The 12,906-nt window shown below is 39.2% G+C and overlaps 1 protein-coding gene across 1 annotated transcript in view; it reads right to left on the bottom strand.

Annotated features, from left to right (window-relative positions):
* Positions 1–259: 259 nt before the first annotated feature.
* Positions 260–12,906, bottom strand: part of adamtsl3 (ADAMTS-like 3) — a 202,392-nt gene continuing 189,745 nt past the window's right edge. The window contains exons 13-15 of the mRNA XM_053414931.1: positions 3,264–3,468; positions 2,663–2,810; positions 260–348 (exon numbers count right to left, since the gene is read on the bottom strand). Coding sequence (XP_053270906.1) covers positions 260–348; positions 2,663–2,810; positions 3,264–3,468 — 442 coding nt within the window. The remainder of the gene's footprint in view (positions 349–2,662; positions 2,811–3,263; positions 3,469–12,906) is intronic.

The raw sequence follows: 12,906 nt of genomic DNA, 5'->3' as shown, positions 1-12,906 counted from the left end.
ACTGTTTAACACAACCTCCATTTCTACCTTCTGAGCCACAGCTAAGTAAGAAGTAGAAACCAACTGGAAAAATAGGGTTGTTTGTACATTCTATTTCAAGTCTTTCTGATTTTATCTCATTCGAGGTGATATACATGTATATATGTATAAATCTATATACATATTTATATGTATATATATATATATATATAGACTTATATAGATATATAGATACATGTATGTATGCTTTGTGTTTGTCTAAATGTGCATGTGTGCATACTCACGTGGGGTCCTCTGTGGCAGTATGGTGTTCCTCCAGTTCCTGAGCTTGTTTTAACCAGGGCACCTTGGCCTCCACTGGTGTGTATTCTGATGGGGAGACGATAAATTAGTTACAAGTAGTAATCCCAGGGATCAGTATTCAGTATTACTGATGAATAGATCAAGCACATCCGATCTAAATGGACCAGGAGGGTTGCATGTTGTTGCTTAGGCATAAAACTTTCTGAAAAAGCATTGCAACAAGCAGTAAATGTGCTTAAATTTCAATCAGCCAGTGAATGACCTCCAAACCTATGGCATTATATAGGCACATGGCCAAGCTGTGTAGTCCCCTTTTTATTTTTTATTTTAATTATGATTGTTATTGTAAGAGCCACTATGCAGCCTGTGTGTGTATAGTTAAATATTTATGTTGTTTTGATATTTTCTTATAACGTCCAGGTTTTGTACAGTTGAATTATATTTTGTATATTATGTTTTCTATATTCAAGTTTATTCTGTTTTGAGCGCTGTTTGCGTCTTTTTTGCAACAGTTTGAGGAGGCCGTAAGGCGGTTCTTCATATAGGTGCGTGGTGGAGCCAGCGGGGGTGGCTAGTAACGCGCAAGAAGAGTGGTGAGTGAGTCTGTGGAGTAGACTCAAAGTGATGGTTGATATCAGTGCTAAGAGAAAAAGTGTCATTTTGAACAGCTTGGAGTTAAGGCATGCCAATTTTAGATAATGGATCGTTTAAACGGCGTGTCTGAACTGTGCTGGAAAGGGAAATAAAATCCATCACTTCAAGTGTAATCAGCCTCCTGGATTTGATTAACATTGGGTTACAACGGGATAGGGTCTGATGTTGGGACACGAGTCAATGTAAAGAAATACTCCTCAGACGCAATCAAGTGGCCATCATATTGGAACTGAGTGGAACGGCCACTACAGTTATTATAATTATTATTATAATTATTATTATTATTATTATTATTATTATAATCTGTGGCGTCTAGGCTCCAACTTAATCACTCCCCCATGATTACACAGGAATGATGGGAGTGATAAGCATATACTTATAACCCCCCTGTTGGAGCCTACAGGTGGATGCTGGGGTGGTGGATGGGCTGAAGCAACTGGTAGCAATACTGCAGCATCAGTGCGAGCAAAGGGAATGATGGGAATTTTCTCTATGCTTAAAGACCACCCGATAAGGTGAGTGTGTATTATAGATGGTTGTGAAGAGTGAGGTATGTCACATGATGTATGTCCCATGATCAGAGCAGTGCAGCTCGAGTTGGCTGTCTGAACTAGCTCACAGGCGTTGCTCCATGATTAGCAGATTCAAATGGCAAAGAATAAAGTTGACTAATTGGATGAGCAGAGTAGCAATTCGGGTGAGCATTCCCCACCCTGGCTCACCTCTGCTCAGGGCCCGTTAGGAGGAGACATTCACTGAAGTTTCCCCTTTTGTTTGAGAAAAACTATCGCTGTGGTTAGCTCTTTTCACAACTGATTATCACAGCTGCATGTAGGATCACCATCTTTGACATTACACGTTCGCCAGAGAGAAGCAGTTCCAGCCATTAGAGAGGTTGCTGTGATCAGTAATTCATTGCCCTGGAAGGAAGTTATAAAGGTGGAAATGGCCCTCGATAGGGACAGGTTCCCCACCCCTGGTTGAGACTAAAGTAAGGTCTGTGTGTTTGACAGAGGGCACTCACAGCATACTGTCTGAGTTTGAATTGGATATTATGGAAAAAGCTCTTAACATGCATGTTAGACTATGAGTTTATTTGTGAGGGATTAAATAGCTCTCAAAGAATTTAGTTAAATTAGGGAGGGATGCTCGTTTATGGTGCATCATAAATTAGGGGCCACATGATGGAAGCTAATGTAAATGAAACCTGTTGTTTTTGTAGTGAGGGTGGGGACTGAGTGGGACACAGCTAGTGTGCAAAGTGTAACGGTCAAAACAGCATGATTCACAACTGTAGGGCAGTTCTTTCTACCATATATCACACACTTGAAGAGCACATGTATGTGCACACATCACAACCAATGGAAAAAAAAAATATTAAAACGTTTCATATATCATTTAGACTGCACATAACATGTATATTAATAGGCTAAATGGACTTTAGGATCAGTATGTAGCTTGTATGTGCAATACTGTACAGTACTATACCTTACATTAGAAAATGGATAAATAATGTTTTTCAAAGTCCAGATATTAATATGCAATGGTATGCAAAAGTATTTCCATTCGAGTTCTGGAAAAATCCTTTTTACTTTCATTTGATTGGGCCTTTGTACTTTTCAGTGACATTGTATAGTTGATATAGTGCCACACCCCTTTTCCCTACTGTGTTTCGGACTTCAACGTTAACATGCTAACAGCTCTCCATCAGTTATTAGTGTCCTACCTCTAGGCTTGGGGCAGGCGATAGGGACCAGACAATCTTCTTTAACCTGAGGTTTGAGTGATGCTTCACAGCCTCCAATGTGCTGTCCACGATGATCGATGCACAGAATCACCCGGTAACGCAGGCCTCGGCCACACGTCACTGTGCACTGAGATGTGAGAGCAACACACACATTATTACACTCGCTCAGATACAACAGACTTTCAATAGGGTTCAGTTGATGAATCGATGAATTCAGAGGTCTGCAAACATTTAGGCTTTTGACCATTAAAAACATACATGTCAAGTTAAGGCAACACATTGGGACCATTTCAAGGAGTGATTGAGTTATTTTATATCATTCCATTTAATTATACTTATTTATTTATTTTATGATGCGAGTATAGGGGAACATTTTTGTTAAGCACAAATATGTTTTCCCTGCTTTTCTTTATTTTGAATGTGTAATTGGTACAGTGTCCTGGGGTCCTGAACGATAACTGTTTGATAGGTGATTTTAATGACTAATCAATTTTTTTTATCTGTTAGAGGGCTTACTGCTTAGTTGACTCTTCAAGGTATTTATAATTTGTATTGCTGGTGTATTCCGACAGTCACTGACCTGAGACCATTCCATGGCTACCCACTGAGGACAGGGGAAGCTGTTGCAAATCTGTCGGGTGACAGGTCGAGGGGAGTGGGTACACTTCCACTCCTCCACCTGAGAGAACTGTCCATGGCTGTCCTCCTCTACGCACAGTACACTGCAATCCTGCCAGCCACCACTACAGGACACAGAGCACTGGATCCAGGGGCCCTGCTCCCAGCTGCAGAAAAGGGAGGGAACCCAATTCGGTAAAAGCTTATCAATTAATTATGCACCATGCAACATTGTTATAACAGTACAGTATAACAGTACAGATGGCACCTCATTTGAAAGAGTGATGATGTTTTTTCTCAAAAACATTTAATTTAACAAACTTTAGTCTGAGCACATGTTCATGTTATATATTCAATTATGTTCACGTCAAACATCCAATTAAGTAAAAATGTGATCTTAGTGACTTTTTTAGGAAACTGCTAATCTCCTACGATTCAAGAGCCAGAAGTAAGCAGCATTTCTGTGTTGGTGAGAGAGTTCAGAGGAGCGTGGTCATACAGGGTGGAGCTCACAGAATGGCTACAGCAATTCAGATAACCAGGCTTTACAACTGTGCTGGGCAGAGAAGTATCTCAGAATGAACACACAACACACACACATCCAACATTGAAGTGGATGGTTCTACTCAAGACACAACATGACTTGAGTCCCCAGGTAGTGTGATGAGGAAAAACTTGTTTTCTCCTCATTGTTTGGCCTTAATCTGAATCAACCATGATTCAAATATCACAGTTTATCTGTGTATTGTTGTTCTTCCCTTTATGGTCACAGTTTACAATCTCCTATCGGACACTTCCAGGCAGATAAGGCTCCTTTTCACATAAGAAAAGACTCAAATTGGTTATAAGAACACGAGAGTGAGTTTAGTAATCTTCAGTGACCTCCACAGTCGCCACATATATATATCCAGTAGAACCTTTAGGGTGTGTTAGAACAGGAGATAGCAGCAAAAAAAAAGTGTAATATATCTTGTGAAATCAATACAATTTATTAATGAAGCTTGAAGTTTGGGAGCAACGTTTGGTGTTCCTGATTTAGTCTTTAGCGCATGGTTATGTCTCTGAATGCTGAAAATAGTTTTTAATGAAATCCGATTTCTATATTGTTATCTAAATCAATACGGTGTGCATAGTCCCTGTCAGTATAAGTATTGGCCCTATCTGTATGCCTGGTGTTCAGGTTGTGCATGAGAGCGTGCTGCCCCCATGTTGCAGGAGTAGGCTGACTGCAGGCTCACTTCACTGCTGAGATAGGTGACTGCCTAACAATGGTTTGCTCTTGTTTAAACATGGTTTTTGTCAGTTTGCCTCTTCACTTTCTATGCATCGTCTTTGCAGTGAAGCTTGTTTTCTCTGTTTCCATACTTAGGTGGATTGTTTCACAGTGCGGCCCTCACTCTGTTTTGTATGGAAGCCCATTTCCGCCACATTGATGAAGAAAAAAAAAAAATCTATCTCATAATTATGACTTAGCATCTCATTATTATGAGATAGTATCTCATTATTATGACTTAGCATCTCATAATAATGAGATAGTATCTCATAATTATGACTTAGCATCTCATAATAATGACTTAGCATCTCATTATTATGAGATAGTATCTCATTATTATGACTTAGCATCTCATAATAATGACTTAGCATGTCATTATTATGACTTAGCATCTCATAATAATGAGATGCTATATCATAATTATGACTTAGCATCTCATTATTATGAGATAGTATCTCATTATTATGACTAAGCATCTCATTATTATGAGATAGTATCTCATAATTATGACTTAGCATCTCATTATTATGAGATAGTATCTCATAATTATGACTTAGCATCTCATTATTATGACTTAGTATCTCATTATTATGACTTAGTATCTCATTATTATGAGTTACTGAGCGAGTCTGTGTGTGTGTGTGTGGCGGGTTGTGTTCGCGTGTGTGGGTGTTGGTGTGTGTGTATGCTTGTCTCTGTTCCTCTTTACTAAAACTGATAATCACATGTATTTTTTAAGTTATTATTCGTTCATGACCGATCATGACTCTGGATCGCTCCTTCACTTTTACCCTGACAGAACTGATTGTGCGCGTCACGTTACGTCTCGTGTTGTGAGGAGCGGAGGACTGAGTGCTCACGGTGTTTAATGTGTTTCATGAACTCAAACAAACACAAATTAAACGTCAGTCCTATACGTGTCCTAATAACTTGTGATTAGTGCTAGGGTTTATTGTTAAAGTGTAAAGTGAGCGCAGGACAGAGGGGAAGTGAGGCGGAAGCAGACTGCGACACGTACAGGACGTACGGACTTTTAATGAGCGTCTGTTCTGATCCTGGAGCAGCGCTGGTTATAATCATACAGCGGCAGCACATCGCTAAGACAATCAATGGAGCAGAAAACATGAATCGATTATGTTATGTCTCTGTATTGATGCATAGTCGCCCACTTCCGCGAGTAAGGCGGCCTCCCCGAAGCCGCTCAGCAACGGCTTCTCTGCTCTGTTATGCCCCGCCCACAATCGTATCTCATAATTATGACTTAGTATCTCATAATAATGACTTAGCATCTCATAATAATGAGATACTATCTCATAATAATGAGATGCTAAGTCATAATTATGAGATACTATCTCATTATAATGAGATACTATCTCATTATAATGACTTAGTGTCTGACTGAGGGCGGGGTGCAGCAGAGCAGGGGAGAGGTGGTAGAGAGGCTGGGAACTCAGTGAAGTAAAGATAAGGTTTGAGTTAATGACAACTACCCCCGTCACTGTAACCGGAATACAACCTTTGCAGGTAAAAGCATATGAGACTAGGCTAATGGCCGTTCAAAAACATGGATAAAAGCTATGTTTTCTGTTACTTTGACTGCAGTCTCACTGTAGTTTTTACACAACCACAGTAAGCTAAGCTAACATTTCAGCTAACAGCTAATTGTTGTAGCTTAAGCTGTCTGTATGAAGCCTTCCTGTTCAGTTTACAGTTTGTAACATTAGAACGTGGTACATTCTTGTGAATTCTGCTAAACAGTATTTGTTTAGCAGATATTACTACGTTCATATCGATTTATCTGAGGTAAACTACTGTTGCTGCTCTAGGAAGAGTTGGTTTAGTTATGTTTAAAATATTCTTTGGATCTCATCCAGTTATGAATTTATTATTTTTTAATACAATCATCCCTAGCTTGTTTTCAGGTTTAGGAGATGGTTGTTCTTGCTTGCAAATGTAAATGGAACTATCATGAGCCATAAGAATAGCATGGCATTTTTTTTGTTTTGAAAGGTGAAAGTTATCCTTACAAAACTACAGCGAGATTATGAAACTTATTGTTACAAAAATGTATTTGACCAAGACTTTACTGCAGTTACAGCAGCAGTGTGTCCTGAAACCTACTCGTTAGAACCAGTGCCTCAGATGTCAAAACACTATTTTGTGACCTGTCTTTTACCTTAGCTAAATTTGGGTTATACAACCTGTATGTTCCGGTAAATTTGAAATTCATATCAATATTATCCATGGTGCATTGCAGAGCACAGTAGTGGTGTGACGGATTTGATTAATACAAAGTACAAATGCAAAGTCACAATGTCACTACCCTACCAATAATCATATAGATCATCTATAGACGAAGACTCTTGCTGTGTATATATGATGTATGTATGATTATATCCTCCATAACTTTCCTTTTAATGCTTGCTCAAAGGATGGATGATCTAAGTGACTTCTTGAGAGAGAGAAATGTCCCTGAGGAAACAATAGAGACCCTGGAGCATGAGAAGGTACTTAACTTCAAAAGCAGAATATTTGAGTCAAACAACTGTTCTTTACATGAAAATGTATATTGCTTCTAAATTATTGTCTCTGAAAATGACCACAAGCTTTTTTTAGCATTTTCTTTTCATTAAACTGTAGATAACTAAATATTATCAAAAATGATTGGGTTATCTAATCACGATTACTCATTTTTAAACAATTTCTTTGTCCATGTTTAGATTGATACCAGCACCATACAGCTGATGACAGATGAAGAACTAAAGACATATTTGCCATCATATGGTGATCGCCTAGCAGTGTTAGGATTTTGTAGGAGGAAAGAGAACAGCCACAACAACACTCGAAAATCAAAGCTTTTTGAGCGACTGAAACAAAAACTGGCCAAAAGAAAACCTTGTGATGAAGGAGGCAGGAGCAGAAACCAAGGGGAGCCCTCCCAACCATTTCAGAAAAGAAATGCTCTGAAGACAATAAGAAAAATAGAAATAGGATGGATGCATTCTGATGATGGAAAACAGCCTTTCAAGCAAGTGAGAGCCAAACGGGGAGGGGGAACAAGAAAAGTCAACATTTCAAAGGATGCTCAGAAAAGGGAGTTTTTTTCCAGGCGGGAGAAGTAGTCTTGGGCCCTTAACAGATTTTGAGTTAGATCTCAAAGATTATCAAGAGGTGACAGTTGACGATGTAATTACAGTTGGACAATTGTACACTGACACAAAACTCCCTCTTCTTAGGTTTTATTTGACCACACAGAAAAGAAAGATCAACAGTCCACACAGCACAAGTTTGGCTCCATCTTTGGAGAGACAAGAGAGCATTCAGAATCAGTCCTCCAATCCTTCTCTCAGTGTTTCTACAACACCGCCATCTGCTACATTTGAATCACTCAACCCTGAAGTAATATTGTTTGGAAACACTACAAGTGATGACAATATTGACTTTGTATTATATTCCACACAGGATGGGCGTGAGGATGTTTTTGAGAGCAGCGACGTTGTTTTTTTAGGAGACTTTTCTGAAAATGAGCAACAGAATTTGGATGACACACTGCCTGTTTCACCACCATCCACGCCATCCAGTGAAAGACTGAAGAGAGTATTGGTTGTTCATAGAGGGCAGGTACTGCCAGAGCTCATGGCACATTTCGTTGATGATGGACTTCAAGATGTTGACATCAAAATCCAACTTGTATTTCCAGATGGAACATATGAGATGGGGTATGATGATGGAGGAGTTGTGAGAGATTGTCTCTCAGAATTCTGGAATGAATTCTATGAACAATGCACAACAGGAAATGCTCTTAAAGTGCCTTTTCTAAGGCATGATTTTGGACAGCAGCAGTGGGAGAGTGTAGGTCGAATAATTGCTTTTGGATGGGCGAGGGAGAAATATCTTCCTGTGAAGATCGCACCTGTCATTTTAGAGCAGGCCACCTTTGGATATGCGAAGAGCAATGTAGTGGAGAATTTCCTCAAATACATGCCTGAGTCTGAGCGTACATTGTTTGAATCATGGAGATCAGATTTTAACAGTGTTGACCAAGAAGAATTATTTGACATACTGGACAACCACAGCTGCAGAAGGATCCCAACAGCCAGCAATGTCAATGAAATCCTCCAGGAGCTTGCCCACAAAAGGCTGGTCCAAGAGCCTGCCTACGTTATTGAACAATGGGCAAAAATACTCAGCCCAGCGGTGCTGAGCCTTCAGGACCTTACAACTGTATACGAAGCCCTGCAACCAACTGTGAGAAAGGTTATTAAGTCTCTCACCTTCCCAGTGACAATGAATGTCCACCAGAAGGACATTCAAAAGTACCTTACCACATATTTGAGGAATGCTGATATGCAGCATCTGTGTTGGTTCCTAAGGTTCTGCACAGGATCAGATCTATTCCTGGGAAAAGAAATTATAATTGATTTTACTCAGATTCAAGGTTTTCAGAGAAGACCTGTTGCCCATACTTGTGGCTGTGTCCTGGAGTTATCAGTCCATTATGACAGCAACCCTGACTTCAGCTCCGAAATGAACAAGGTGTTGGAGTCTAATGTGTGGGTCATGGACTTAATCTAGTCTAGTCCAGGGAGTTTGTGTGTGTTTATGGTATTCGCACACAATTTCAATGTGAAATCTTGTTATTTCAGTGACCATGCATCCTCATACAAAAGATCATAATATCATCATGCCATTGGAGATCAAGGAGGGCAAAGATGTACGTTTAATCAATTTCTTTTGGCCCTTTTAAATTTCAAGGTCTATGCTTTTAGCTTTTTTTTTTGTTGAGCTAAACAATTGTTATGTAAAGTTAAGACTACAAAAGCAACATTCTGGCTGGCATTAGTTTATGTCACTTAAGTTTAAGGGTTAATGTCTTAATCCCATTGGGAAGAACATGCATCTATGGCAGAATGACCATTGTAAGATTTGTTGGAACCAATACATGCCTAAAGTATGGGATTTAAACATTTAATATCAAAAGTAAAAGAATTTGCTGTTCTATAATTGCTCAGTGTTCTACTGCTCTGGGTGAATGTCAATAATGTGTAATGAAAAGAGCACTATGATACAAATCACTTGCTTATCTGTTAGTCTCAGGGTTAGTCACTCAAAACAACTATTTTGTCTTTGAATTTCTTGGCTATATCGTCAGACATTTCCAGTTACATACCTACAGCATGGTCATCATCATTTTCTCATAAGTGTATACGGTACATTTGTTCTTACAAAGTTTGGATACTGAATAATATTTTTTGTTGACACATAAAGGCATAAAGGGAAAGATAGGAATATGTGTCCGAATATTAACACAAAATTAGTTGGGAGGTGTGAATTCACTGGAACTGTGAAGTCATGTTTTATTGTCAAAGTTTTGGCAAATGTTGTACTGTACTGTTACCATATGGTGCATACTTTTAAAGATACATCTATATGTAGCTATATATATATGTTACGCCGATGATGCTTATCTTTGTGTTCTTTGCATTTTCAATTAAGAAGCAGGAGGCAGCCCTGGGTCTCAAGTCTTTAATTTTGATCTGGTAAAATAAAAAGTTTAAAAAAAAGCATCAGCTGCTGGTGTGTGGGTGTGTGTTTGTCTGCTTGGCCCTCTGTCTCTTTCAGTTGGAAACAGTCACCCCGCGCAAGATAACGACATTGCGCAGCTATTCACAGAGTATAAAAGTAATATAATGCCTCACATTGTTGTCACCTATTTAAGACCAGGGTGCTACTGACATTAACATATAGATTTATAACAGCTGATGACTTACATGGGTGGCGAATAACCAGCCCAAAAATGTATTATAGTTATATGTTTTAATTAATAATGAATAATACGATAACAGGATGTCTATATCAGCTTGCCAAGTGACAATCAGCAAAATGGACAGGTCAGGTAATACAACTTTGGAAAAGCCTGCGGTGTACAACATTCAGCACCATGGACAGCGGCATGCGAACGCAGACACCTGAAGTGCGTTCAGAATGGAATCGCTGGTGTGATTTTATTCCTTTTGTTTCATTTAGTGGGAGCGCTGAAACCAAATCTAGTCACATTTAGAAATTAATTACATTTAGTTAATAAAAAGTAACATCATCCACCATTGTATACTATTAGCTACATCTTCACACATAGCACAGTCTTATTTACAAAATGGCTACATCAGCAACATAATAATTATAAAAGTAATGACTAGTATGGAACTCTAACAGATGTAACATGTGGGCATGAACATGCTCCAAAATGAAAAATATTAATGATTTCATTATATCATACTCTGCAAAGAGCACCTGCTCTTTGCATTGTATTATGCCTGGGCCAAACTGCCTATACCTCTCTACCTGTGCGTCTGCTACCTGGCTGAACTGCAGCAGAAGGGACGGAGTCCATCAACAGAAATGCTGCACGGCTTTTAATTTGAAAGGGATACAAATGGATGAGTTACAAAATGATTTATATATTTTTTTCATGTAATTTCTATGACATATTCTACAGATTGATATTGAAACTATAGCAAACATTGACAGTGATCTACTTTTCATGTGCCTGTATTTCAGATGGCATGTACAATAAACAATTCAGACATATTTGTTTACAATGGTAGGCCGGGTTGACACTGTTTATCAAAGCACATACTTCATTCCCCCAGTCCATCAGCAATCATTGGACGAAGTCTTAGATAAAGGTCTGTTATTTCATACACATCATCAGACATTGCCAGGTTGTGTTCAGCCATAAGTTCCATACATAAGTGAAACACATCCTCATCACAAGGGTAGTCCTTAAAACAACAGTCTTCTCTGCATATTTCTATTTTCATTTGATCAGCTGGCTGCAAGAAATTTTGAGCCCCGTAAAGGTTGGGAACTGCAAACATTATGGAGGGGCGACCATTAGGAGCCCGAGGATTGTTTGTTGTTCTTATGCGATGGTCATTCCAGGCAGTTACAACTTCATAAAGCTCCTCCTAAATATTGGACAGAAAAATAATGAATTTGTTAGGATATAATTTGCGTTATATGCCCTTGGCTCTCTATAGTTAGGGGAGACAAGGGATGGTTGTATCAAAGGGATTGGTTTAAAAAAATAAGGGTACTTTGTGTCAAAATTTTAAAGCTCTAATAGAAGAGTGCAGATAGTTATAGGTGTTTGGACAAAAAGTCCTACAATTGTCCCCGGTCTCCCTTACGTCTGTAATCAATAGGTTTTTAGGATACTGTACCTGTATGGTATTTTGGAAGCAAAACTGGATCAGCGATTTGTCAAGGAAGCTGTCAACAAAATAGCCATCTGCTTTCAGCTGGTCGAAATGGTCCATCCAAAACTGGGCACATTCACTTCTCAAGGTGCACCACCAGCGTTCAATCCTTTGATTACCAGTACTTGGACCTAAAGTTACACACTCAGTGCCATTCTCATCCTCATTGGTGTGCAGAAACTTTTGCATTATTGCAAGGTGGGTATTCTCCGTACCGTGATCTAACCTGATTTTTTGTGGACATCCATTGTTTTCGGTTACAGCATCTATGAAGTAACCTGCGATAATACGAGGGTCATTGTTTGTTTTGTATGCTTCTAGCCAAATCATTTTTCTTGAGAAGCCATCTATGCAACCACTGATACATATGCCATAAGGCTTTAATTTGTCATAGCCATCTATATGCCATACATAGTTTGGCCCACGGCTGACATACACACGCCGTCTCAAACGGTTTCGGGCACGCATATCTACCCCGTTACTGTCCATCAGTCGCATCAATTGACGCACAGTTTCTCTGTCTGTAATGATCCCGGCCATCCAACATTTCTGGTGCATCCATCTGTACCCATGCTGTTTGCCAGACGTTTGTAGCTGTTGGTGAATAAAGGATGCTACCTCAGCTTCATCTGTCTTATTCCGTCTCCGCCAAAGTTGGTTCTTTTGTAGCTTTCTCTCTAGGGTACGGAGGCTTAGTTTGCAATCATGTGATTCCTCCAAAACCACTAAAATTTCCCGATTTGTGAATCCACGTCTGAAGTAGTCTTCAATAATGGTATCCATTTGGATCTGCCAATCTTTGTCTTATCCTCTCGCTTCTGTTGCTTCGGTGCATATGAGTAAACAACACATGGGCTTGTGTAACATATCTAATTATAATGAGATAGTATCTCATAATTATGACTTAGCATCTCATTATTATGAGATAGCATCTCATAATAATGAGATAGTATCTCATTATTATGAGATGCTAAGTCATTATTATGAGATACTAAGTCATAATTATGAGATACGATTGTGGGCGGGGCATAACAGAGCAGAGAAGCCGTTGCTGAGCGGCTTCGGGGAGGCCG

The sequence above is a fragment of the Pleuronectes platessa genome, chromosome 1 (genome assembly GCF_947347685.1).
Source record: "Pleuronectes platessa chromosome 1, fPlePla1.1, whole genome shotgun sequence".
NCBI lineage: Eukaryota > Metazoa > Chordata > Actinopteri > Pleuronectiformes > Pleuronectidae > Pleuronectes > Pleuronectes platessa.
Note: the sequence above shows the minus strand (reverse complement) of the source record. Positions and strands in the feature narration are given on the sequence as shown.